At 56.6% G+C, this 25582-nt stretch overlaps 1 protein-coding gene across 3 annotated transcripts; it reads right to left on the reverse strand.

Moving 5' to 3' along the window:
* Positions 1 to 2102: 2102 nt before the first annotated feature.
* LOC106629758 (actin-binding protein WASF3-like) lies at positions 2103 to 24749 on the reverse strand. Of its 3 annotated transcripts, XM_074551260.1 has the most exons (12): positions 24492 to 24627; positions 22018 to 22141; positions 13665 to 13816; positions 10876 to 11010; positions 10632 to 10785; positions 10255 to 10372; positions 9946 to 10121; positions 9280 to 9534; positions 7892 to 8271; positions 3798 to 7038; positions 3370 to 3630; positions 2103 to 3191 (listed from the first exon to the last, which is right to left on the reverse strand). In XM_074551260.1, exons 3-10 carry the CDS (start codon positions 13795 to 13797, stop codon positions 6881 to 6883), a joined length of 1509 nt encoding a protein of 502 aa, XP_074407361.1. In that variant the 5' UTR covers positions 13798 to 13816; positions 22018 to 22141; positions 24492 to 24627; the 3' UTR covers positions 2103 to 3191; positions 3370 to 3630; positions 3798 to 6880. The 3 variants fall into 3 exon arrangements, with proteins under 3 accessions (XP_074407361.1, XP_074407359.1, XP_074407360.1); XM_074551258.1 differs by lacking the exon at positions 22018 to 22141 and having other exon boundaries at positions 3370 to 3536; positions 10876 to 11006; positions 24492 to 24749; XM_074551259.1 differs by lacking the exons at positions 3370 to 3630; positions 22018 to 22141 and having other exon boundaries at positions 10876 to 11006; positions 24492 to 24749.
* Between the last annotated feature and the right edge of the window lie 833 nt (positions 24750 to 25582).

The raw sequence follows: 25582 nt of genomic DNA on the forward strand, positions 1-25582 counted from the left end.
CCCTGTGCAGGCTGAGGTGAGCATGACCAACCTAAAATAACCAACCTAAAATGATGTGAACATAACCAACCTAAAATAACCAACCTAAAATGCTGGGCTGGTTCCTTTCTGCCTTATTTTCTCCTCTTTCTCTTAACCTTACACACAACCAAGAGCTGGAATTACCTGAGCTGAACCCCCCTGCAGTGCCAGTGTGCAGGGAAAAGCTCCTTTCACACTCACTGGGGCTCCCAACAGCCAGCAAGAGCTTTAATCCTGTTCCTGGGAGAAGAAGAGGCTGGAGGCACCCAGGGACAATCCCTGCTGGGGATGCCCAGGGAGGTGAAGCATCAGTGTTGCTGTGGTGGCCTCAGGGAACTGTCAGTGATTCTGACACCACTTTGGCTCCTGTCACATCAATTCTGCCCTCAGGGACATTCTCCATGCAGCTCCTGCCTGGGGCTCCCCTCAGTAGGAGCCCAGCCCTTGCTGCAGGCTCTGGTGACACCCCCAGGGTGGTGACAGCACCAGGATGGTGTCCTGCCCTGGGTGACAGCACCAGGATGGTGTCCTGCCCTGAGGACATCCTGCTGTCCCACCTTGCCTGTGGGCACAGCTCTGAAGGCTTTGGGGCAAACACCTCCTCCCTGAAGTTCTTAACTCTGGGGTTTGGTTTGGTTTTTATTAATTCCTTCCACCAGGCAAATACAGGCACATTTTTCACCTGGAGAAGGTGGAGCTTGAGAGAGTGAGCCTAAAATCCCTGGGGCTTGTCCAAAAAAATGAGATTCACACACAAAACCCCTTTGATTCTCAAAAAGATGGAACCATTCACAGTCTGGCTTTGGGCTGTGTCTGGAGGAGGAGGTTCCAGAGGCTGGGCCATGGTTGGTGACAGCCCTGAGGGCTCCCAGGCCATTCCCAGCCCACCGAGGCCATCCAGGGAGCACAGCTGTGTGGGGACAGGGACAAACCCAGCATGGCTTGGCTCTCCTGGGCTTTGCTCAGGCACTTCTGAGTGGGGAGTGGGGCAGGAGAGCCCCGGGGCTCTGTCACCAGCAGGGAGTGGCTGGTGCTGCTCAGGGGCCACCAAGGAAGGGACAACCGCCCTCAAGGGGCTGCTGGAGGGGAAATTCATGGGTGAGTGAGCATTTGAGGCTTCTAAAGTGCAGTGCAGGTTACATGGTCTTTGCTGTAGACTGTAAACTCCTCAGGACAGACTCCTTGCCCTTATTTTTATTTTATTTTTTTTTTAATTTTTTAAATCTGTAAAGTGACATTCCAGCTGAGAAAAACCTTACCCCCTAAAGAACTACTGCTACAGGAAAAACAGGAATATTGGTGAAAGGAACAGCCTGTGCTTCCCATGGCCATCCCTGCTCCATCCACAAGGAAGTGGCACAGAGCTCCTGCCAGCTGGGGACCTCTGCAATGTCCCTCCAAAATGCCACCTCCAGTGCTGCCACCTGCCTCCCTCCAGCAAAACTCCCATTTGTTAAAGCTGAGGTGTTAATTCAGGCTCAGGGGAGTCTGCAAAGCTTCTGTGCAGGCTGTTGGGTGTCTAGAAAGGGAGAGAGAGGTGGAAAAGTGGCTGGGAGGAAATTTGAGGGCTCTTCTGTGCAAAGAGCTCTCTGAAGAAGCCAAGTTCAGCCCTAAGTTTGTCACTGGAGTGAGACCTCCCCAAAGGTGAAACAGCTGCAAAGGCAGGAGCCCTTGTGGGATGGGTGATTGCTCCTCTCTGGGTCTCTTCCCTGGGTGGGAAATTAGAAACTGGAAACTGCCCAGTCCTTTCTTCCTGCAGGACACTGATCCTTTGAGAGCCACCAACACCACCAGCCAGCTCCATGGTCACTCCAAATCAGGAGACAATTGCAGGGGTGAACACTGCAGGACTTCCACCAACCCTGAGCAGGAGCAGCCTTCACACCTGCTGTAGCTTCACAGCTGTGCCACGGGCACAGTGCTCCCTGTAAAGTTCCTTTCCAGATGCACCTGGGATGTCCAAGAGGCTCCTGATGGACCTCAAGGATGACAGCCTTCCATTGACATCTCCAAGCAGAATCCAAATTTACTCATTTACTGTTCCACTGACTCCAGCCCAGCCCATTTGTATGGACATAGGATATTTCCCCCTGCTGTTGACAGCCATATTTATTATGTTATTTATTTTATTTTATTTCCCCCTGCTGTTGACAGCCATATTTATTATTTTTAATCTATGCCCATAAATTGGCAAGTAAGGGGAAGCAGATCAAATGGAAAGAGGAGCTCTCAGGAAATCAGTTGGACTCATTAAATGTTTGGCACTCTGTGATTCTCCTTTGGCAATGAAATGCCACTGCTATATTTCAGCAGGGAACACGATACCTTAATGTACAGGAGAACCTCCTCAGCCCAATTCTGGCACTCTTGAGACAGGAGAAATTCAATCATCTGTGACCTGGATTGTATTTTTTAACGTCTGCCAAGCTAGATAAAATACTTAAATATTCACTTTTATATCAGCCCACATGAGGATTTGAGCATTTCAGGTTGTGTAACTCAGCATGGCCTACTTTGGGGAGCGTGCACAGAAATAGGCACATATGTACAAACCACTGAGTGTGCAGCATGTGGGACAGACAGACAGTGTTAATTAGCATGGCACAGTCCCAGCAGCACAGCCCAGAGCAGCCAAGCAATTGGTGTCACTTCTGTTGGACTGCAGAGGTCACCTGAGCAAAAAGCAGGTGATTCTGCCCTAAATGAAGGTGGTGGAGCTGAGTCCCTCAGGGGATGGGCTGGCTCTGGTGGCACTGTGGCATTAATGCTACAGCCTTGAAGTCCTGGAGGTCCTTTCCCAGCTGAATGATCCCTGGTGCTGCTGGGAGGGTTGGAAGAGCTGGGTGAGCCATGGCCAGGCCAGAAATGGTGTCCAAACCCCCCTGAGGTCACTTCTCCACCAGCTCCCCCTCTGTGGGGTGAGGATGGGGGATCCCACCCTGCTACCAGGACAGCTGGAGGGTGTCCATGGCAGTTCTGCTCCCTGGAGAGGAGGGTGGGGATGTTCCCAGCCAGTTGGGAGGCCATGGAGCTGAGAATGTGAGCTGGGTTTGTGCTCTCAGGGGATTTCCTGCAGCACAGCAGGGTGGGCTGGGGCTGCTGGGATGGGTGTTTGACACCAGTGGGGACATGGTGTAAGGACATAAAGATGTGAGGAAATGGGGGTGAGCCTTGCCTGCCCCCCTGGGGCTGCTGGGATGGGTGTTTTACACCAATGGGGATGTGGTGTAAGGAATATAAAGATGTGAGGGAATGGGGCTGAGCCTTTCCTGCCCCCCTGGGATGGGTGTTTGACACCAGTGGGGATGTGGTGTAAGGACATAAAGATGTGAGGGAATGGGGCTGAGCCTTTCCTGCCCCCTGGGATGGGTGTTTGACACCAGTGGGGATGTGGTGTAAGGACATAAAGATGTGAGGGAATGGGGCTGAGCCTTTCCTGCCCCCCCTGGGATGGGTGTTTTACACCAGTGGGGACGTGGTGTAAGACAGAAAGATGTGAGGGAATGGGGGTGAGCCTTCCCTGCCCCCCCTGGGGCTGCTGGGATGGGTGTTTTACACTAATGGGGACGTGGTGTAAGGATATAAAGATGTGAGGAAATGGGGGTGAGCCTTCCCTGCCCCCCTGGGATGGGTGTTTGACACCAGTGGGGACGTGGTGTAAGGACATAAAATGTGAAGAAATGGGGGTGAGCCTTTCCTGCCCCCCTGGGATGGGTGTTTGACACCAGTGGGGATGTGGTGTAAGGATATAAAGATGTGAAGAAATGGGGCTGAGCCTTTCCTGCCCCCCTGGGGCTGCCAGCTGTGCATCTGCTCTGCAGGTGCAGCCTGAGTGACCGAAATGCCCTTTAGGGTCCCTCCTAAATTTCCTGTGATTGTCAAGCCCTTTGCCATGCCACAGCACCAGTCCAGCACAGGGTGACAGGGCCATGGGACAGCCCTGAGTGCCACACACCCACGGGGTCCTGCCCCAATTGCCACAGCCCCATGTGACACACACAGAGCAGCTGGGACACGGAAAGGAGGGACTGGATCTCTCAGAGGCCCTGGGCTGCTCTCCAGCTCCCACCAGTGCCACTGTCACATTTTCTGAAAAATCCCTTCACCAGGGTTTCTCTCCTGGGAAGCTGAGAAGCCTCAGAGAAGAATGAAAACAATAATTATCTGATTGCTTCTCCTGTGTTTTGGGACTTTGGAGATTGTTTATCCAACATGTGAATTGTTTTTACTCCATGACCAATCACTGTCCAGCTGTGTTGGGACTCTGGAAGAGGTCACAGAGTTTTTCAGTAGTATCTTGTTAAACCTTCTGTCTGTATCCTTTCTCTATTCTTTAATATAGTTTAGTATAGCATTCTTTTATATAATATAAGTACATAAAATAATAAATTAGTCTTGTAAGAACATGGAGTCAGATTCTCAATTCCTCCTTCATCCTGGGGACCCTGAAAATCCCACAGACCGGGACTGGCTCAGCTGTGCAGTCTGGGACAGCCACAGAGCCCAGGATGAGTCCCCTGTGTCCCTGAGCCCCCTCCCAGGCCCAGGGGGGCTCCTCAGCTCTGCTGGGTCCCCACAGTGGCTCTGTAGCCCCTCCACCTCTGGAACACACAAGAGCAGCTCCACCAGCCCCTAAATTGCCTAAATAAACCAATTTTCTCTTTGCTTACACACTGTGTTGTGATTGTATCTATGTTAGCAATGCTCCACCAGAAACTCCACCTTAAATGTTGCCCTGAATTTTTGCACTCCTGAATTTTTACACTGTCTCCTTCAAACCTGCTCCAGCCAAACCCCAGCTGCCTTCCCAAGGAAAGCAGCTCCTGGGCATTGCAGGGGCTCTGTAAAAACCTCCTGCAGCCATTTCCCTGCATCTCAGAGGGTCAACACCACAACCAAGAGCTCTCAGAGTGCACCAGGAATTTCCTGGCCACCTGCAGAGCACGGTGTCTCCCTGTCCCTCTGGTCACTCCTGCTCCTTGGGTTGTGCAGATGAGTTATTCCCTGTGTCCTGCTGCTTCTTGCCTTGCCCTCTCCCACATCCCAAATCCCTTCTGCAGCCCTGCTCAAGCCCACTCAGCAGCACAGCTCCCAGCCTGGGTGTGGAGGTGTCACATCCAAGGGACAAGAGACCATTTTGTGCCACTCAGGAGAAGGGAGAGCTCCTGGGGGCATTTCACCACACCTGGCCATGAGGGGTTTGTCACTGGGGACAAATGAGCAGATGTTTGGGATATTGCCCAACACCAGCATTTCCCAGGAAATCAGCAACCTGCTCTAGTGGAAGGTGCCCTTGGCAGGGGGTTGGAATGAGATGATGTCTTTAAGGTCCCTTTTATCCCAAACCATTCTAGGATTTTGTGAATTCAGCCATCAGCATTTGGGTCTCAGCCATATCCTCCCACCTCTTTTGCAGGTCTGGCTGCTTCTACATAGCCAAAATCCTGCTGAAGCAGCCATCACCTGCAGGGCTGCTGGGAGAGGCAGGAACTGGGCACAGAGCTCAGCTTTCCCTGTTTAGGGACTTGTGATAGAGCTGAACACAAGGAGGGTCTGGGGACACCACACTGGCCAATCCACAGCTGGTCCTGGCCCGTTTTCCACAGGTGGGGAACCTCTCCCAGCTCCCTGCAGGTTTTCAATCCTTCCTGGGATATTTCCAGTATTTTCCACCCCTTTGCTCTGCCCTCCTCTGTGCCTCCTCCTTTTGTAGCTCTGTGAAAATCTTCCATGGATCAGGCTCTGTTTTGATGGGAAAACAGGTATTTTCAGTGCTGAAACAGGGGCTGGTCACCCAGCTCCTCCATCAGTGTCCAAATGTGGGACAGAGGATGGAGCAGGATCAGGCAGGGGGAGTCAGTGCCTGGCTCTGAGCTGATCCCAAATGTACAGGCACAGTTTGTGGGGCTGCAAAGTGCAAGTTGAGAGTTTACCTGAAAGCAGCAGATTGTCTGATTCACTTTTTCCCAAATCACACTGAAATGGTGCCATGCTAAGGCCAAGGAGAGCTGGGTTTGGGGGAGCTCCCTGGACACCTCTGCTCCTTTGCTGGAAAAGGCAGGACAGGCCCAGACAAGGCTGGGTCTCCCTGCCAGCCACTCCAGCCTTGCCTTCCCCCTTTGCTCCTAGAAAACCAGCTCTGAGGGTGGATACAGGCTGAGGTCACCAACACCTTGGGCTGCTCGTGCAAGCTGGTCTGGTGGAGGGTGTCCCAGTTCTGGTTGGACTAGATGGGCTCCAAAGGTGCCTTCCTACCCAAAGCATTCCACGATTTTCCAGGGAGCAACAACACAAGGGTGTAACTGCTACTAAATGTGGTGCATTGCTCTGTAGGGAAGGAGGCTCCTGCTCACACCCAGCCTTTGGAGCTGCCTGACCCCAAAACCAGCAGCAGCAGTGTCCCCAAGCCCACAAGGCCACCCCTGAGCTCCCGTGGTGGCACCAGCTGTGCAAACAAGGCTTCTTCTCCAGGAGCTTCTTGTTATCACAATTAACATTTAGCTGGAAAAGCACTGCTGCCTCTGGGGCTCCCTCCTCTCACAAAGCACACCCAGGGCCAGTCTCTGGTCTTGCTCCAGGTGTAAATCTATTAACCTGCCTTCAGAGAATTTTGGAAGTCATTAACTGTGAAGGTGCTGCTAATTTCTGCTCTCACTGCCTCCGAGGTGTTTCCTACCAGTGCTGCTGCTGCTGCTGCCCGAAGGGTTTTGGACATAGTGTAAAAGCAAAGCTCCTGACCGGGGCAGCGACGCTGGGGAAGGTGCCCATACACACCTGGAGGGGAGCAGGAGCCCCCTGGGGAAGGTGCCCATACACACCTGGAGGGGAGCAGGAGCCCGAGCCCGCCCAGCCGGGGCCCTCAGTCCGACCACTCGTTCTCATCCAGCTCCGAGTCGTCGTCGGACTCGCTGTACTCCACGGCGATGCGGCGCGACAGGATGGTGGCCACGTCATTGCCCACGGGCTCTTTCTTGGCCTCTTGTTCCCACTGCTCCTGCACCTTCCGGAGTTGGATTCCTACAGGAAAAGGGGGAAGGCTTCAGGGGGAGTGCACCCAGTGTGCAGCATCCCCCCCAGCTGTAAAGTGTTGAGAGCGGCGCTGCCCTGGTGGTTACAAAGTTATGTGGGAGGATAGGACAGGATGGGTAGGACAAGAGGGAAGGGTTGTAAACTGGGAGAGAGTAAGCTCAAATTGGATGTCAGGAAGAAATTCTTCCCTGTGAGGGTGGGCAGGCCCTGGCACAGGTTGCCAGAGCAGCTGTGGCTGCCCCTGGATCCCTGGAAGTGTCCCAGGCCAGGCTGGACAGGGCTTGGAGCAGCCTGGGATAGCAGGAGGTGTCCCTGCCCATGGAATGGGGTGAGATTTAAGGTCCCTTCCAACCCAAACCATGGTAGGCTTTTATGAGTATCCATCACCACAAAGCTGTATCACAGAATAAAGCTCCTCCTCTGCTTCCACTCAGCCTGAAGATATTGAACCTTCTGAAAGGTTAAATTTACCATCTGACCTGAAGATTTGCAGGAAAGGGAAATGCGGGAGACTTTGGAGCACACCATCCACCTACAGCCTGGGTGGAAGCCAGGGTGCCCAAAGGAAGCCAGGGTGCCCAAAGGAAAGGGAATGGGTGAGGATGGTGGGACTTTGCCGGGGAATAAAGGCAGATCCATGCCTGGGAGCTGCCAGCAATCTGTGGGGCTTCATTCCCCCTCCAGCCATGGAGATACACTGCCTTTATTCCCCTGGCGAGGTCCCACCATCCTCATCCATCACCTGCCCACCAAGCACTCATCTTGCCCCCGGGTGTCACCAGTGCCACCCAGCTGTGTCACCCAGCCCCGTGTCCCGGCCAGGGCGGTGTCCCACACTCACCCCTGCGGATGGCAGCCAGCAGGTCGCTCCGGGCGTCGCTCATGGGCATCAGCGGCACCTGCGGCTTGCGGGGCTCGGCGGGGGCCGGCGGCGATGCGGAGTGCGCGGGCGAGGCGGACACGGCCGGGGGCCCGGGCGGCGGCGGCGGCGGCGCCACCGGGGGGGCCATGGGCCCGCTCTGAGGCGGGGAGGCCGAGTAGGGCCCGGGGGGCGCGGGGGGCGGCGACGGGGCGTAGTTGGGGGCTGCGGCCGAGCCGGGGCCCAGCGCGGGGGGAGCCGAGATGGGGCTGTCGAAGGCGGTCTGCGCCGAAGGGATGACGGGCGGCGGCGGCGGCGGGGCCGGCGGCACGAAGTACTCGGCCATGGGCACCGGCTGCGGCCTGCAACGGGGGCACAGCGTCAGAGCCACGGGATCACAGAGCACAGGGATCACCCAGTCCAACTCCTGAACATCCCAAACAGCCCCACCCTGGGCATCCCCGGGAGCTCCGTCCACAGGCTCCTGGAGTCCCAGGTTTGGTGCTGGCACCATTCCCTGGGAATCAGCTCAGTGCCCCACGGCCCTCTGAGGGAAGAATCTTTTCTTGATAGCCAACCTAAACCTTGTCTGACACAGCTTCAGGCCATTCCCTCGGGTCCTGTCACTGGTCACCACAAACAAGAGACCAGCATCTGTCCCTCTGCTTCCCCTCAGGGATTTGTGGACTGCAATGATGTCTCCCCTCAGTCTCCTCCAGCTGAACACTCTAAATGCCCTTAACCACTCCTCACACAGCTTCTCCTCAAAGCCCTTTGCCATCTTCATGGCCTCCTGTGGAAACCCTCGAATATTTTAATGTCTTTTTTATATTGTGGTTCCCAAAATTGCCCCCAGTATTCAAGACGAGGCTGCCCCAGTGTAGATCAGAGCAGGACAATCTCCTGCCTTGCCTGGCTGGTGATGCTGGGCCTGATGTCCTCTAGGGCATACCTGGCCCTCCTGGCTGCCAGAGCACTGCTGAAGGATTTCCTATTACCCATCCAGCATCCATCACCCATCCCAGCACCCAGCTGCCTCCACTCTGGCTTGGTTTGCTCTGGACCTCAATGAAAGCTCTATCCCAGAGTCAGAAGGGTGGTGGAGCTCTGTTGGTGGGATGGGCTATGGCTAATGCAGTGGTGGAAAGCAGGCAACACCCCAGGGGAAAACTCTCCATCCACCCTGCCCCATTATCTGGAATGACATTACCCCAAAAGTGCTCCTGACTGATTTGGCCCCTCACCAGCAGTTTTGAACCATGCAGGGCAGGTCTCTCCTCCTCCAACAGCCCAGAAATGAGAGGTCAGACCCCCACCAAGCCCCTCTTCCCTTGCACACCCCTCCATCAGCCAGCAGGCTGAAGCTTTACCCGTAATCCTTGACTAGGTGGGGTCTGGGCCCGTTGAGCACGGCCTCGGGGGGCGGCGGCGCGTGGGGCTGCTGCAGGCGGGTCAGGCTGTTCTGCCGGCTGCCTGCGGGCCTGAACCCGTGCTCGGGGGGCGTGGGGGCCGCCAGCCCCTCCTTGTGCTCCGCCGGGGCCAGGTGGGCAGTGGGGGCCAGCAGCTGGGCTGGGTGGTTGGGGCTGGCCGGGTACGAGTGGTCAGCAGCGTCCGACGCGTAGGACCTGCAGCACGGGAGAAGGCACTGTTGTACTCCTGAGGGAGCTCAGGGGTGGGTTTGGGAGTCGTCTGGGGTTCAGACAACAAAACAAGAACAGGCCATGAAAATATTGATGTACAAGACAGCAGAGTGAGAGCACAGGGAAGGACACAACAGAGCTGAACCACTCTCTTCCTTTAGCTGCGAAACAGAAAGTGCTCCGGTTTTATCCCAGTGCCAAGGCTCCTCCTGAGCTCCAGGGTGACACCTTGGGGACACCAGCTATCCATGAAGCTACCACAGGCTATCCAGCTATCCACAGGCTAACAGCTGAGCACCCCGACCCTGCTGTGGGCACCACGTCCCGCACAACGACGGAGAGGAAGAGCAAAGCAAAGGAGAGCCGTGAGCTGAAGGTGTAGGAGGTAGAACCTGCCTATTATCTGGGGACAGTGATCCTTCCGATGATGCCATGTGATAGGGGGATGGTGAGAACCTGTTATCCGGCCGGAACTCTTTATCATACGCCATCATGTTCCACTCCAGGCGCCGGTTGCGGGCTTTCCTCACTTTCTTCACCTCCCGGGTGGAGTCCTCCACCAGCCGCTGCTCCTGGGGGGACACAAAGCCACGGCTCCACCTCCAGCCTGGCCCAGATGCAGCCATCCTTCTGACGAAGGATGCACCAGGAGGAGGCTGTCCCCACGCCCCAAGCGCCCCTAGGTTCCCCTCCTGCCCCACCCACCTTCTGCCTGCGCTTCTCCTTCCTCTTGTCCTCTGTCGCCTGCAGCATCTTCTCCTTCCATAAGTTGAAGAAGTAGGAGGGGTCGGTGTAGAATTTGAGGCCATCCTTCTTGTCATCCCTGGGGGTTCAAAGGGCAGAGGGAGGGTTACCAGCCACAGGAGAAGACCCCCTGTTCCCCATCCCAAGGGCTTTGGGATGACCATGACCATGAGCTGCTGCCCCACCACACACACATCCAACACAGCAGCCACCACCTGCAGGCCATGGACACATCCCAAGCGTCCCACACAATGAGCACAGCACACAAATGGGGGCACACCTGACCCTTCTCATGGGAAGGACCCCCTTGGAGTCCCAGGGAGAGCTGTGCCCTGTACCTGTAGGGTGTGAGGATGTTGAGAGGTGGCGGTTTGTCGCAGCGCTGGTACATCTCCATCACCGGGTTGGGGATGGAATTGCGGGACACCACTTGCTGGTTCTGCACCGTGGAGCTCTTGAAGGCTTTCCTCATGTTGATGTCCTGCAGCGAAACTGGGGGCACAGGAAGGACAAGGGATGAAGGGGTGGCCTCAGCCCAAGAGCGCATCTGGACATCACCCCAAACCAGCCCCAGCCCCTCACCTTCCTCCACGGTGGAGTCCAGCTGCGTCACCTTGATGACCAGCAGGTCCACCCTCTCCTGCAGTGAGTTCATCCTCATGTAGAAGCTGTTGGCTTCATTGAACAGCTCTCCAAAGATGTCCTCTGCGTGCCTGCCTGGCAGGGGACAATGCGCCTGTCACCACTGGTGGCTCGCCCAGCTCAGCCCATCCCTTGGAGCTGCCACCTCCCCCCTGGCTCTGTGGGTGCTCTCCCCAGCCTGGATCTCTGGGAGCTGAGCCTCAGCCTCTCCCAAAGTGCTGCAGGGAGGAAGGGGAGCCCAAATGATCACCCCTTTCCATAGACAGCAGCACCCACCGGGGCACAGAACATTCACAGTGCCCCAAAGAGCCCTTGGACCCATCAGGACAGATCAACAAAAAAAAATTACCAAAAAAACCCCACAACAAAACCTGGGGGAATTCAGCCCAGGTAGAAAGCCAAGAGGAGAGCAGTGGGGACAGTGTCACAGCAGGGAGGATCTGTAATTTGTTTCACTTTATCACTTCTTTTCCTGTATCTCTCAGTGCAGCTTATGTATTTAGAGTTATTTAGGTTTTTATTAGGATTATTCCTATCATGGAGCTGGAGTGAGGCGTCTGGCAGAGCATTGCTGATACCTGTAGGCTACAGCACCCATCCCATCCCATCCCATCCCATCCCATCCCATCCCATCCCATCCCATCCCATCCCATCCCATCCCATCCCATCCCATCCCATCCCATCCCATCCCATCCCATCCCATCCCTTCCCATCCCCCCAGATCCTCAGGGTTTCCTCCAATCCCAACAGTTTCCCAGATCAGGGTACTTTCAGAACCTCCTCAGAGCACTCCCCAGCTTGGTCATGTTTGATTCCCTTTTTCCCTGGACTGGGAGCCTGAGCAGACGTGGGTGATGCTCGTGTGAGCCACTGCACTCCAAGCAGATAGATCCCGACACCCTGGGTTTATTTTTCTGGGAGTATTTTAGAGCAGAATCTGCTTCTGGAGGTGTGTGAAAGACGGGGGCCCTGAATAGCTTCTCTCTCTATTTCAAGTGGATATTCAGCATGAAATAGGTTGCCCCTGTTAAAGCTTCACCCTGGTGTGAGCAGTGCTCTCATGTGCCCCTTTCATGCTGAGATCAGTCCCAGGGCAGGAGACAGCTGAGGGTTTAGACCTGTGATAGAGACCTCTCTTCCTCAAAAAGCTCCAACTTTAAAAAGAATAGCTTGGGGTATTGTAAATCTTCACCTGGCCTTCCTATTTCTGGCCAAGTGGAGAAGCAAGGGGCTCCTGAAGGCTTTCCATCCCCCACTGCACAGACCAGCTGGGGGAGGAAAATGGGTCTCAAAATGGCACCAAGTCCCCATTTCAAGCTTGGCCAAAAAAACCCAAAAAACCAAACCAAACCAAGAAAAAAAAAAAAACCAAATCAAAAAGACACCCCAAAAAACAACCAAAACCCAAACATATACATATACATATATATATATATTCTAAAAACCTCTCCAAAACCAAAACTATATATATATATTTAAAATCTATAAATATAATAAATATACAGTAATATACAATAATTTAAAATAATTAATAATAGCAATAATAATTTATTCTATAAATAATTTATTCTACAAAATTATATAAATAAAAATATATCATAAAATAAAAAAATAAAATTTAAAAAGTAGGAGCATCCTCCTATTTCCAACAAACTGGATAATTCCCGCTGAGTTAGGAGTGGCTGCAACCCACATGGCTCTCACACAACCCTTGTTTCTCTGTTTGAAACTGGTGGGAGTGACTGTGGCATCCCAGTGCCATGTCAGTGCCATCCCTGTGCCACCCAGTGCCATCCCGGTGCCATCCCAGTGCCATTCCAGTGCCATCCCAGTGCCATTCCAGTGCTATCCCAGTTCCATCCCATTGCCATCCCAGTGCTATCCCATTGCTATCCCAGTGCTATCCCATTGCTATCCAGTGCCATCCCAGCTCCATCCCATTGCCATCCCAGTGTTATCCCAGTGCTATCCCAGTTCCATCCCATTGCCATCCCAGTGCTATCCCAGTTCCATCCCATTGCCATCCCAGTGCCATCCCAGTGCCATCCCAGTGCTATCCCAGTTCCATCCCATTGCCATCCCAGTGCTATCCCTGTCCCATCCCAGTGCCATCCCAGTGTTATCCCAGTGCTATCCCAGTTCCATCCCATGGCCATTCCAGTGCCATCCCAGTGCCATCCCAGTGCTATCCCTATCCCATCCCATTGCCATCCAGTGTTATCCCAGTGTTATCCCATTGCCATCCCAGTGTTATCCAGTGCCATCTCAGTGCCATCCCAGTGCTATCCCAGTTCCATCCCATTGCCATCCCATTGCCATCCAGTGTTATCCCAGTGTTATCCCATTGCCATCCCAGTGTTATCCAGTGCCATCCCAGTGCCATCCCAGTGTTATCCCATTGCCATCCCAGTGCCATCCCAGTTCCATCCCATTGCCATCCCAGTGCTATCCCAGTGCTATCCCATTGCCATCCCAGTGCTCTCCCTGTCCCATCCCATTGCCATCCCTGTGCCATCGCAGTGTTATCCCAGTGTGATCCCTGTCCCATTTCATTGCCATCCCATTGCCACCCCAGTGCCATCCCTCTCCCATCCCATTGCCATCCCTTTGGCATCCAGCGCCATTCCAGTGCCAACCCTGTCCCATCCCAGTGCTATCCCAGTGTTATCCCAGTACCGTCCCTGTCCCACCCCGGTGCCCCCCTCCCCAGGTGGCTGTGCCTGACTTACTGAGGCTGCCCAGCTGTTTGATGATGGCAGCCAGGGTGCTGTTGGTGACACATTCCAGCTCGCTGGTCACGCCGTCGGGCAGGGCCCCCCGGCACAGGTGCCGGGGCTCGATGTTCCTCTTCACCAGCGGCATGGCGAGCCCTCAGCCTCTCCTGGGACAGCACAGCAAGGCAGGGACAGAGGGGGGAGCAGAGGGAACACCACAGATGAGCTTGAACAAAGCTTTGTGCGTTTTGAATTTTTTAAACAGCTCTGTCGCAGAATCCGACCCACCGATTTTCAGGCATTTTTCAAATAACTCACACCCTTGTTTTAATTAGAAGCCCTGAGACTGGACAAATTGAAGGTCTTTTCTGATTAATCACTTGGATTAAAATCAAAAATCAAAATCAAAATTAAAATACAGAGTTTTTATCATTTGGCTGTTCCCCCACACTGCTGATCCAGGATGTTCCTGCTGCCCATGCTGGGACAGGCAGGCCCAGCAGGATTATCCCAAGCAGGGCTGATGCACACTGTGAGCACACAGGTGCCAGTGTGGAGGTGAGGACTTTGTCCTTACCTTTGTGCCACCGTGTCCTCTCTCAGTCACCTCCCAGAGCTGCTCAAGCTCCTGTGCTGAGCCCTTCAGCTGGCCCCGAGCAGCCTCACACAGCCCAAAGAGAAGCCAGGCAGCGCTTGTAATGCCATTATTTCCAGCTCACTGCAGCCTCTCCAGGGTTTTATTTGTGCTCACACTACACTGAGACAAGCTGCTGTGGCCAGCTCATCCCAGCTCCCTGCCTGGCCCCACAGCATCACTGAGTGCCCCCACAGCTCCTATGTGCATCCCCACCGATATTTGGGTGCCCCACAGCATCCCTGGGTGTCTCCATAGCTCCTCTCTGCACCCTCACAGCATCTTTGGGTGTCCCCACAGCATTTCCAGGTGTCCCCATCGCTCTTTGTGCACCTCCACAGCATTTCTGGGTGTTCCCACAGCATTTATGGGGGTCTCCATAGCTCCTGTGTACAACCCCACAGCATTTCCAGGTGCCCTCATAGCTCCTTGTGCATTCCCACAGCATATTTGGGTGCCCCACAGCATCCCTGGGTGTCCCCATGGATCCTGTGCACTCCCACAGCATTTTTGGGTGTCCCTACAGCATCTCTGGGTGCCCCCACAGCTCCTGTGTGCACCCTCACAGCATCTTTGAGTGTCCCCACAGCAACCCTGGATGTCCCCTGCTCCACTGGTCCCCCCTGAACTGGGGATGGTTCATTTTCCACAGGGTTTAAGGAGATGTAGGGAGACCAAAGGCCTCATCTCACTGAGGGCACCCATGGGAGCTGCAGGAAAGGATGAAGGAGGGGCACCATGGGCTGTGGGGTGCTGGGCACAGAGTACCCCGCTGATGTAAAGGGTGAATGGTGGGAAACAGGGTGGGAAATGAGGCAAAAAAAGGAGCATTTATTATCCATGGGGGTGGAGACTGGGACTGGGACACAGACTCCGGGATGGGGGCACAGACCCTGGGACAGGGACAGGGACAGGGACAGGGACAGGGACAGGGACAGGGACAGGCAGTCACCCCCCAGGCTCACTCAAGGGGGGTTTGGGTGCCATGAGTGCATCGAGGCTCAGCCCAGTTCCCAGAGCAAAGACAAGCTGGTGGCTGTGCTGATGAGGACCAGAGGGCACCAAGAGCACTCCCGGCGATCAGAACCCCCCTGTCGCACATCCCCACCCGCCCCGTGTTCCCCAGAATGCTGGCAGCGAGCAGAGGCAGCTCCCGCCATGGCCGTGAGCGGAGCCAGCGCTGCTGCCCCGAGCGGAGCCAGCCATGTGCAGAGTTCACATTCTTTGGCCCCGGCAGCTCAGACTGAACAGTTTCCCATTGACAGCGCCCGGCCAGCGCTCCCAGCAGCGGCAGCAGCTCCTCCGCTGCTTTCAAATGCAAATCCCAGCTCTCCCCATGGAGGAGCCCCCAGCCTGTCCTCAGGGGTGCAGGGGAAGGAGCCGGGGGGTTCCCCCGGGGCTCAGAGCGAACCCTGAGCCCTCCAGTGCTCCCCATGGCCGTGGTGATGCCCCCACCTCCCAAAAATCAAATTTCTGCCGGCTGTTTGTTCTGTGTGCCAGCATTTGCAGGGATGCACAACCCCTTCCCCTTCCCGGGCACCCCGAGCCCCCCAGGCTGAGTAAAGAGCTTCACCCCGAGCTGGTTTGATGTGTGCCCCCAAAAGCGGAGCCCTGGCACGTCCCAGGGCTGCAGCACTGCAGGGCACAGGGCAGAGCCCTTAACGAGCTGCAATTAGGGACAGGGAACAAAGAGCCATTCTCAGCATCCCCTGGGCCACAGCCACCGACACGGGCACTGGACACAGCCCTGGCACCCGGGGCTCTCTGTCCCTGCACAGGGCACAAATCCCTGGGGGGAACTGGGGCCACCTGAGCCCGCAGCCCCCACGGGGACCCTGGAGCAAAATGAAGGGAAAAAAGGGATTTTGTCATTTTGTGGTTTGGAACTTCCCAGCAGGGACAGATTGGAGGAGAGGCAGAAAGTGGGTGAGGGGTGTGATGGCAGCGTTTGAGTCTGTGCCATGGGAGGGCATCCCTGGAGGAGGAAAATCCCTTTAATCTCACCCCAAAGAGGCCAAACAAGACTCAGAGCTTGCAACAGAAGGAACCAAGGAGGAGTTTGGCACATTTTTATGCAAGGAGAGCCTGTAAAGGAAATTTTGACCAAATCACAGGAAGAGCTGCTTTCCAACCCCCTAATTAATGGAGAACAGGGATCAGAACCCCCTCAGAGAGCCTTCCCCTGACAAGAGTTCTCTCACCCTGCTGCACCAACAGCACCAAACCTCTGAGCTCTGCCTTGAAATCCCAACTGCTCACCTAAACCTGCCATCTCTAGGCCTGTCCTGAGCCCAGTTCTCTGGTGGGGATGAGCTGCACATGATTTCAGAGAGGCCAAGCTCATTTCTGTCCTCTGTGGCACATCCTGCTCACCCACCCAGAGGCTGCACACAAATCCTGAGCACTGAATGGGGCCAGAGCCCCAGCATGGGATGCTGAGCTGTGCCCAGCTCCTCCTGCTATCACAGGTCATTCCCAGGACTTCAAGGGGGTGATTTTGGGTGGCAAAATCTTCTCCTCAGAAGAGGAGAGGCTCCCAAGGGCAGGGATGGTCTGGGTGCAAGCTCCAGGATCATGTGCATGGATAAATCCCATGGGATTCTGCTGTGTCCTGAGTGGAAGAACACCAGGAGCCCTCAGTGGGAGGTGGGGTCAGGATGCAGGAGGAGGAAAATGGGAGCCACGAGCTCAGCGGGGTGAAGGCAGGAGAAACAGGACCAGCCAGGGGCTGGTTCAGGTTTCAGGTGCACTGTGGGGATTCTCCCATCACTCAGCTTTTCCCTGTGACTGGAGAGAGCCAACAGCCCTAAATCTTGTGCTGGGAAATGCCACAGGTGAGGGGAGACACCCAGAGCTCCCCACCTGCCTCCCAACCCCAGTGGTGCAGCTTGGAAGGGAATCAGCTGAGCTGACCAGGCAGGGGTGGACATGGGACAGAAATGAGCTGCTTATGGTGCCCTGAGATGCTGATTTCCCCAAAAGGAACAAACTGCCTGCAGCACCCCAAATGCAGAGCTGCTGGCAGCACTGAGGGGCAGCACCTGCTGTCCCAGAGCAGTTCTGGGCAATAAGGGCTGTCCCAAACCAGCTCTGGGCAATAAGGGCTGTCCCAGAACAGCTCTGGGCAATAAGGGCAGTGCCAGAACAGCTCTGGGCAATAAGGGCTGTCCAAAACCAGCTCTGGGCAATAAGGGCTGTCCCAGAACAGTTCTGGGCAATAAGGGCTGTCCAAAACCAGCTCTGGGCAATAAGGGCTGTCCCAGAACAGTTCTGGGCAATAAGGGCTGTCCCAGAACAGCTCTGAGCAGTAACGGCTGTCCCAGAACAGCTCTGGGCTCTAAAGGCTGTCCCAGAACAGCTCTGGGCAATAAGGCCAGTGCCAGAGCAGTTCTGGGCACTAAAAGTTGCTCCTGTCCCTGCAGACCAGGCTGGGGATGCCTTGCAGCTGCTGGCCCAAGGGTGACCCTGCAGCTGGCTCCTTCCAGATGTTCTCCTTCACCTCAGCAGCACCAGCATCTGGCAGCTTAGATCCATCAGGGCAGAAAAGCAGCTCTCATTTTGTAAGAGGGTCCAAAACAAGGAATTTTCCATCCAGCCATTGCCCCTTACATTCTGTGCCCTCACCCCCTCCCTGTCCCCAGAGCCACTCTGTCCCCCTGGGCTGCGATTTACATCCCAAATGGGCCTGGAGGAGCAGGCGTGCTCTGGTGGCCCTGCAGGGAGGGCCAGGCTGTGAGCACAGGCCTCTCAGGTGCTGCTGAATCCCCGGAGCAGAGTTCTGGCTTGGTCAGTGCCCAGCACCTGCAGCCCTGCTTGGTGTGGCATGAGAGAGAAGGGAGAGGTGTCCTGGCTCCCACCTTCCTTCTCTGAGCTGTGGTGGAGCAGGGAACAGCTCTGGGGGTTGTTTTCCTTCAGGAGACCCCAGGCTTGGGAGAGCAGCCATGGCAGAGGTGGGCAGCTCTTCCAAGCTGCAGTCACCAGCTCCAATATTCCTGATGGGATCAGGGGTGCATGAGCAGCAGGAATGAGGGAAACCTTCACTCTTCAGCCAGGAAAAGCCCAAGCTTGGATTTGGGGAGGATGTGGGTAAGTATGTGATAAAGCAAACACCTCAGGACTGGGAGTTGGGGTCAGCCCTGCCCTGAGCTCAGCTCTAGGCCAGGCTTTGGGGCAGTCTGTTTGCTCAGCCCTTGCAATCAAAGCTCTTTCCCAATTTGGGCTTCCCAGGGTCCCTCTGAGCCCTGAGGAGCAGCACTGCCAGAACTGGAGGATTTTGCAAGGCAGCAAATCTTTGGTTGGATGCCAGCAGCCAGAGAAGACAAAAAACCAGGAGATATGTGGAAAAACCTATTAACCTTGAGCAAAAAAAGTGAATATTAAACAAACAAGAAGTGCCACAGCTCCTGGTGGCTGCACAGGACCCTGTTTTGGTGCAGAACCCTTGGAATGGAGAGGTGAGGAAGGGCTGGGGGAATGAGGGGGCACAAAGCAGTCCTGAAATAGTGAAAGGAGCAACAAAACCCCCAATTGTGAAGTCAGGGAAAGGACAAGAGGCAGAGCTGACACTCAGTGGGGCTTGCAGGTGCCTGAAGGAGCTCATCCTGTGGAGTTTGGCAGGATGGATCTGTAGAGAAGAGGGCTGGGAAGGATCTGGGGGTGTGTGATGCCTCTGAGCAGCCAGAAATAGGTGGAAGGTGTGAAAGCAGCAGCTTCTCGAGGTGCTGATTTGAGGAGCTCTGCCACAGCGTGCTGGAAACCAGCGTGGGATGGTTCAGAGAGCAACAGCACAAACCTGCAGAGGGCAGAGGCCACAGCAGCACCTCATGGCTGGGGACAACCTCTGGTTCAGGTGGCCCCAAATTCCTGCTGTCCTACCAGTGGGAAGAACAAAACCTACAGGGCTTCTCAGAGCCTTCAGGGGCTGCAGTTTTGTTGTCTCAGGAGAAATCCAGCCAGGAAAAGCTGTGCAGGTGGCTCTTTGTGGTGCAGGGAAAAGCCTGCCTGGGAGAGCTGGGCCAGATCTGCTGATTTGCCTCCCACAAAATGGAGCTGCACCACAAGGACTCGCTGCTCTAATTTACAAAATGCATCTGCCACCACTTCTTCATTTGCTGGCAGCCCAAATGCCTGAGAGCAGCACCAGCATGACAAATGTCACTGCTCCCTGGGAAGGTGACCATTGCTCCAGAGCTGTTCATTAAATGTATTAAAACCAGCTGGATCCTGAGTGCTCCCCTCGCTCCAAATGAAGCAGAGGGCAGGACTTCAGTGACAGCAAATCCTCAGGGTGGCACTGGGGGCTGGTGGGCATGGGGGAAGCAATGGCACTGCCTGCCCCTTCCCTGAGAGCCCTGCATCCCACAGGAGCCTTTACAAATGGTCTGGGGCCACAGAAACCCCACTCTGGGACACAGTGGCTCTGGGGGCAGGGAGAGGATGAGGGCACACTTAAACACGTGGCAAGCTGTTGCAAAGAACCTCAGGAGCAGTGGCTGGATGCAAAATCCCTTTTTTTGGACCCTCTTACAACATGAGAGCTGCTTTTCTGCCCTGATGGATCTAAGCTGCCAGATGCTGGTGCTGCTGAGGTGAAGGAAAACATCTGGATAACATCCCAGCCCACTGCAGGGTCAGCAAAGCATCAGGTGGGAAAATGCCTTGGAGACTGGAAACCCCAGGGTGAGGGATGGAGGTTTTGATCCACATCCCCAGGATATCCGCACAGGGAGACTGGAAATCCCAGGGTGAGGGATGGAGGTTTTGTCCCCCATCTCCAGGGGATATCAGCCCAGGGAGCTGGAAACCAGGGCTGGGGCTCGCTGTGAAATGAGTGGAGAGGTCTCAGCCCTGGGTGGCACAGAGGGATTTTTGCTGCTGGCCAGGAACAGATTTGGGTGGTGCTGGGGAAGAGCCAGGCCCTGGTGCCAAAGGGGGGAGAGAGCTGGGTCTGGCTGGCCCTGGGGCACAGCTCCATCACTGCTGAGCCACGACCTGTGTCCCACAGCCCTGACCTGTGTCCCACAGCCCTGTCCCACCCCTGTCCCACCCATGTCCCACCTGGCAGTGCTGTCTCTGCCTCCCCCTGGTCCCTCCACAGCTCCTCCTTTGTGAGCTCCCCCACGGCAGCTCCAGGGAGGCTGCACTTCACAGCAAATGCAACACAACCTTAAATCATAGCTAAAAATATTCCTCAGGAGCTTGATTAGTAAATGCCACCGTTGGTGGCTTGGTTTGGGGGATTTTTCCCCCCTCCTTCTACTGTAAAATGTTTCAGCCCCAGGAGCAGCACCTGATGGAACTGTCCCTAAGCCCCAGCATTCCCCAGGGCTCTGCAGCACCAGCCCTGCTCAGGAGGAGGCCATAAAATCAGGAGGCTGCCATAAAAGCAGCTGCTGTTACCCCAGGTCAGTGCAGGAACCTCATCCTGCTGTGAGCCTGGTTTAAAGCAAACAGGCTCCCACAGGGGTTTTAGCTAAATGATGTTTCTTTTAGGGTAGGTGAGAGCAAATGCTGTAAATGACAGAACCACAGGAGGGTTTGGGTTGGAAGGGACCTTTAGGATGATCTCTTTCCTCCAGGGACACCTTCCACTGTCCCAGGCTGCTCCAAGCCCCAATGTCCAGCCTGGCCTTGGGCACTGCCAGGGATCCAGGGGCAGCCACAGCTGCTCTGGGCACCCTGTGCCAGGGCCTGCCCACCCTCACAGACAAGAATTTCTTCCTAACTTTTAACCTAAATCTCTCCTCTTTTGGTTCAAACCTATTCCCCATTGACCTATCACTATTTCCCCCTGGAAAAAGCTTTTCCCTCCTTTTGATAAGCCCCCTTTAGTTGCTGGAAGGGGCTCTGAGGTCTCTCCAGAGCCTTCTCTTCTCCAGGCTGAACAACCCCATCTCTGGCAAGCGGATTTTCAGGCAGTAGCTTTCCTTGGGGTTCAGTTAACAGGGAGTTTGGGTTCTGTTGTTTGATTTCTCAGAAATGGGGAGCCTTCAGTGTCCCCTGGCACTGCTCATGGAGCTGAGGCCACTTCTCCAGGTCTTTCCCATTCACCCTTGGCTCTGTCTCTGCTGTGGATAAAGATCAGAGTATCCCTATCCACACAAAATCCATGCAAAAAAACCCCATCCATCCCAATATCCTACTGCTGAAGGGGAAAAGGAGGGGGCAAGCTGTGGATGAAACAGTGCAGGACTCTCCTCCATCACCCCCTGGCTGCTCCTGCCCGGTTCCGTGCGGGACTGCCCGGGAGCGGCGGCGCTGCCTTGATGGGCACAGGAGGCGTCAGGGGCCGGGCTGTGGGAACAGCACCGACCTCAGCTCTGCTTTGGCTGCAAGAGATCCCTGCTGGCCCAGGAATCATGTGTTGTTTTTAATGACTCCATCACCAAAGGAAAATCTTCAATGACAGCTTTTTTTTCCCTTTTGTGCCCAGCTCATTACCAGAAGGATCTCCCTCGCTCGCCGCCGGGCTGTGCGGGCAGGAGGCTGCTGAACAAACCAGCCTTTTTCTCCGCAGCATAGAGGGAGCTTTGATAAAGCGGGGAAACCCTCGGCCAGCAGCGAGGGGCTCTCTGCAAACCCTCTGCTGCCTTTGGGAACAGCCGCGGGCAGGGCTGGCATCTCCAGCCTTGGAGCAGAGCTGCTCCCAGGCAGCCCCCGGCTGCTCCCTGCGGGGCTGGGCTCTGCCTGCCGCTCCCCAGCTCGGCTTCCCCACCACTGCTGGGCCCCACAAACCTGCGGGTGGATGTGGGGAACAGGGGGCAGATGCCAGCCTGGAGCTGGCTGCAGCCTCGCTGCTCAGAGATGTGCAAAATGCCGCGGGGTGCAGCTCACAGGGTGGCTTTTTGGATGAGCAGCTCTGCAAAAAAAAGGGAAAAAAAAAAAAAAAAAAAGAAAAAGCGTTCTTGCTTTTCTTTTTTTATTTCTTAACACTTCTGGCTCGAGGGCTGTTGTTCGTAACTTGTCAAGATCTTGGCATCGGCGGCTGATTTGTCATCCACCATAAAATGGAGGATGAGCATCTTTGGTTCAGAACTGGGCCAAGGGAGATGACAGCTCAAAGCAAAATATGCTTCAGCTCCAGTTTGCTCTGTGGGCTCCGGCTCCCGGGGAGAGGAGCGGACATTTGGGGTCTGAGTGCATCGCAGCGCTCTGGGTAAGATCCCTTCTCCTGCTCGCGTTTGCGACAGCACAGCACGGTGCACATTAACCCTCTGCCTGCCAGAGCAGCCTGTGCTGGACTGATGCTGCCATGGCCCTGCCCTCCTCACCGAGCTTTTACCCTGGCAGCTACTGACACACTCAAATTCCACCAAAACACCATTTTAAACAATAAAATTACCCCAGCAATCTCTTTAAAACCCAGGCAATGAGCTGCAGGTGCACATTAACCCTCTGCCTGCCGGAACTGCCTGTGCTGGACCAATGCTGCCATGGCCCTGCCCTCCTCACCGAGCTGTCACCCTGGATGCCACCGACATATTCAAATTCCACCAAAACACCATTTTAAACAATAAAATTACCCCAGCAATCTCTTTAAACCCCAGGCAATGAGCTGCAGGTGCACATTAACCCTCTGCCTGCCGGAACTGCCTGTGCTGGACCAATGCTGCCATGGCCCTGCCCTCCTCATCGAGCTTTTACCCTGGCAGCTACTGACATACTCAAATTCCACCAAAACACCATTTTTTACAAGAAAATGACACCAGCAATCTCTTTAAACCCCAGGCAACGAGCTGCAGCGTGAGGGGTGTGCCTTGGCACGCTGAAGTTTGGCAGATGAATTATGAATCCTGCCATTCCCGAGCTGCCCGCACATCCCGGCGCTGCTCTCCCATCCCTTCCCCTCCTCCGGCAGCGTGTCCGGCCACACGGAGCAGCCAGCAGCTCCCTCAGAAAGCATCTCAAGCCGCAGGTAATGCATCCATGGCGCTGACACCACCACGAGGCAGCGAGAACTCGAGTTTGAAGCGAGAAAATCAAAGCTGCCTGCAAGTAGCTGAATCACGGAGCGTGGAGGCCCAGGCTCGGCAGCTCTGAGGGGCTCTGAGCCCACCTGCAGCTCTGCCCAGGGGGTGCCCCGGCCTGGGGGGGTCACCAGGGGGGCTCTGAACCCAGCGGGGCTCCAAATGCCGGGGAGGGCACCAGGATGGGGATGGAGGGTGGGCCATGCATGACAGGTGACAGCAGGCTGTGCCCTGCTCAGCGCTGTCCCCGCTGTACCCCCAGTGTCACATCGGCCTGCAGAGCCCCCCCGGAGCCCCCCAGTTCCCCAGCCAGGGGTGATGAGCCCTGCCCTGCGCTGGCTGTGGGAGCACAGGCAGCCGTGGGCCCAGCGTATCCCGCACAGCGATGTGAAGATGAAGGATCCTCCCTCCCCAGGATGGCAGGTGAAGCCCCCCCGCCCCCACCCCGCCCCCGTGCGAGGTGCAGAGCAGCCGGGTCCCCTCCCTCTCCATGCAGGGATGCGAAGTGACAGCACACACCCCCCCTCCCCAGCCTGAGAGGGTGCAGAGAGGCCCGAGCCCCGCGGTGCGATGTGCCAAGCGCTGCCGGGATCCTCCCCCCGCCATGGGAACGTGCGGACCCCCTCCTCCCCTCCAGGCAAAGGTGAAAACGCGGAGGATCCCCCCCCACCCCCAGGCCATGAATAGCTGCAAAGTGGAGAGACCCCCACAGGGGATGAGAGGCAGCTTGGACAGCCCCTTCCCAAAGCAAGGATGGGAAGGGATGGAGGACAGCCCCCCGCCCCCGGGCACGGATGCAAAGCTGGGGGGATGCAGCAAAACGGGGATGCAGAGCGGCCCCAACCCCCCCGCAAGGATGCGAAGGGACGGAAGGACCCCCCCGAAAGGATGTGAAGGGATGGAGGATCCCCCCCCAAAGGATGAAAAGGGATGTGGAGGATCCCCCCGCAAGGATGTAAAGGGATGGAGAACCCCACCCCCGCAAGAACCCCCCCACCACCGGAAAGATGTAAAGCAGCAGAGCATCACCCACCCCCCGCGCCAGGATGCAGAGCGGTGGGAGATCCCCTGAACGCAACGACGCCCCCCCAAAGGATGAAAAGGTGCTGGAGACCCCCATCAAAAGGGCGCAAAGCCCCCCGTGCCCCGCGAAGGGATGTGCCCCCCTGGCGCTCACACCTGCGGGCACAGGGACCCCCCGCTCTCCCTGCGCCGCGCCATCCCCGCAGCCCCCGCGCTCACCTCCGCTGTGCTGGGGAGCCGGGCCGTGTCTCGGCGGGGCCGTGCGGGGCCGTGCGGGGCTGCGGCCGCCGCCGCCGCTGCCCGCGCCCCGCGCCCCGCTCCGCCGGCTCTGCCCGCGCTGCCCGCGCCGCTCCGCAGTGCGCGCACGGCGCATGTGCCCGAGCCCGCCCCCGCCCCGCTCCGCCCCTGCCCCAGCCCGGCACCCCGAGACAGCCCCGAGACAACCTCGACCCACCCCGGCATCCCCGAGCCATCCCCGGCACCCCGAGACAGCTCGAGCCAGCCCCGAGCCACCCCGGGCTAACCTGGCACCCCCGGGCCACCCCGGCACCCCGAGGCAGCCTGAGCCAGCCCCGGCACCCCCGACCCAACCCGGCACCCCTGAGCCACCCCCGAGACACCCCTGAGCCACCCCGGAGTCCACCCGGCACCCCCAAGCCACCCCGGCACCCCGAACCCACCAGGGCACCCCGGAGTCAACCCGGCATTCCGACCCATCCCCGAGCCACCTCGGCACCCCGGAGCCGCCCCGGGACCCCGAGCCATCCCCGAGTCATCTCCAAGCCAGCTCGGCACCCCCAGTCACCCCTGCACCCCGAGCCATCCCCGGCACCCCGAGCCCACCAGGCACTCCCGAACCACCCCGGAGCCCCGGAGCCCCGGAGCCACCCCGGCACCCCAAGCCGCCCTTATACTTCGCCTCGGGGTTCTCATTAACCCCTCATTCCCCGCGGCTACCAAGCCTCTCGCCGTGAGCCGCGGCTCTGGAGCATCCCCTGGAAACGCTTCCGCTGGCCGGGAGGGGAGCGATGCTCCGGTGAGAGGCAGCGGTGTGGGCAGCGTCTGCTCCAGGTGCGGCGTTGCCACCATCTTCTCCCCGCTTCCCCTGTGCCCTGTGCATGCCGGTGCCTCCCCAAGGGTCAGATCCAGGCCAAGGTGCTGCTCTGGGGCGTTGGTGAAGCCCCAAGGAAAGCATCGTCCTCCCCAGCTTGTCACTGTCACCAGCTGCTGTGCCCAGGGATTTGGGGTCCTCTCCTTGGTCATGTCACAGAGACACCCCGAGGGCTGGAGCCCTCTGCTCTGGGGCAGGC

Source organism: Zonotrichia albicollis, chromosome 14 (assembly GCF_047830755.1).
Source record: "Zonotrichia albicollis isolate bZonAlb1 chromosome 14, bZonAlb1.hap1, whole genome shotgun sequence".
Lineage (NCBI taxonomy): Eukaryota > Metazoa > Chordata > Aves > Passeriformes > Passerellidae > Zonotrichia > Zonotrichia albicollis.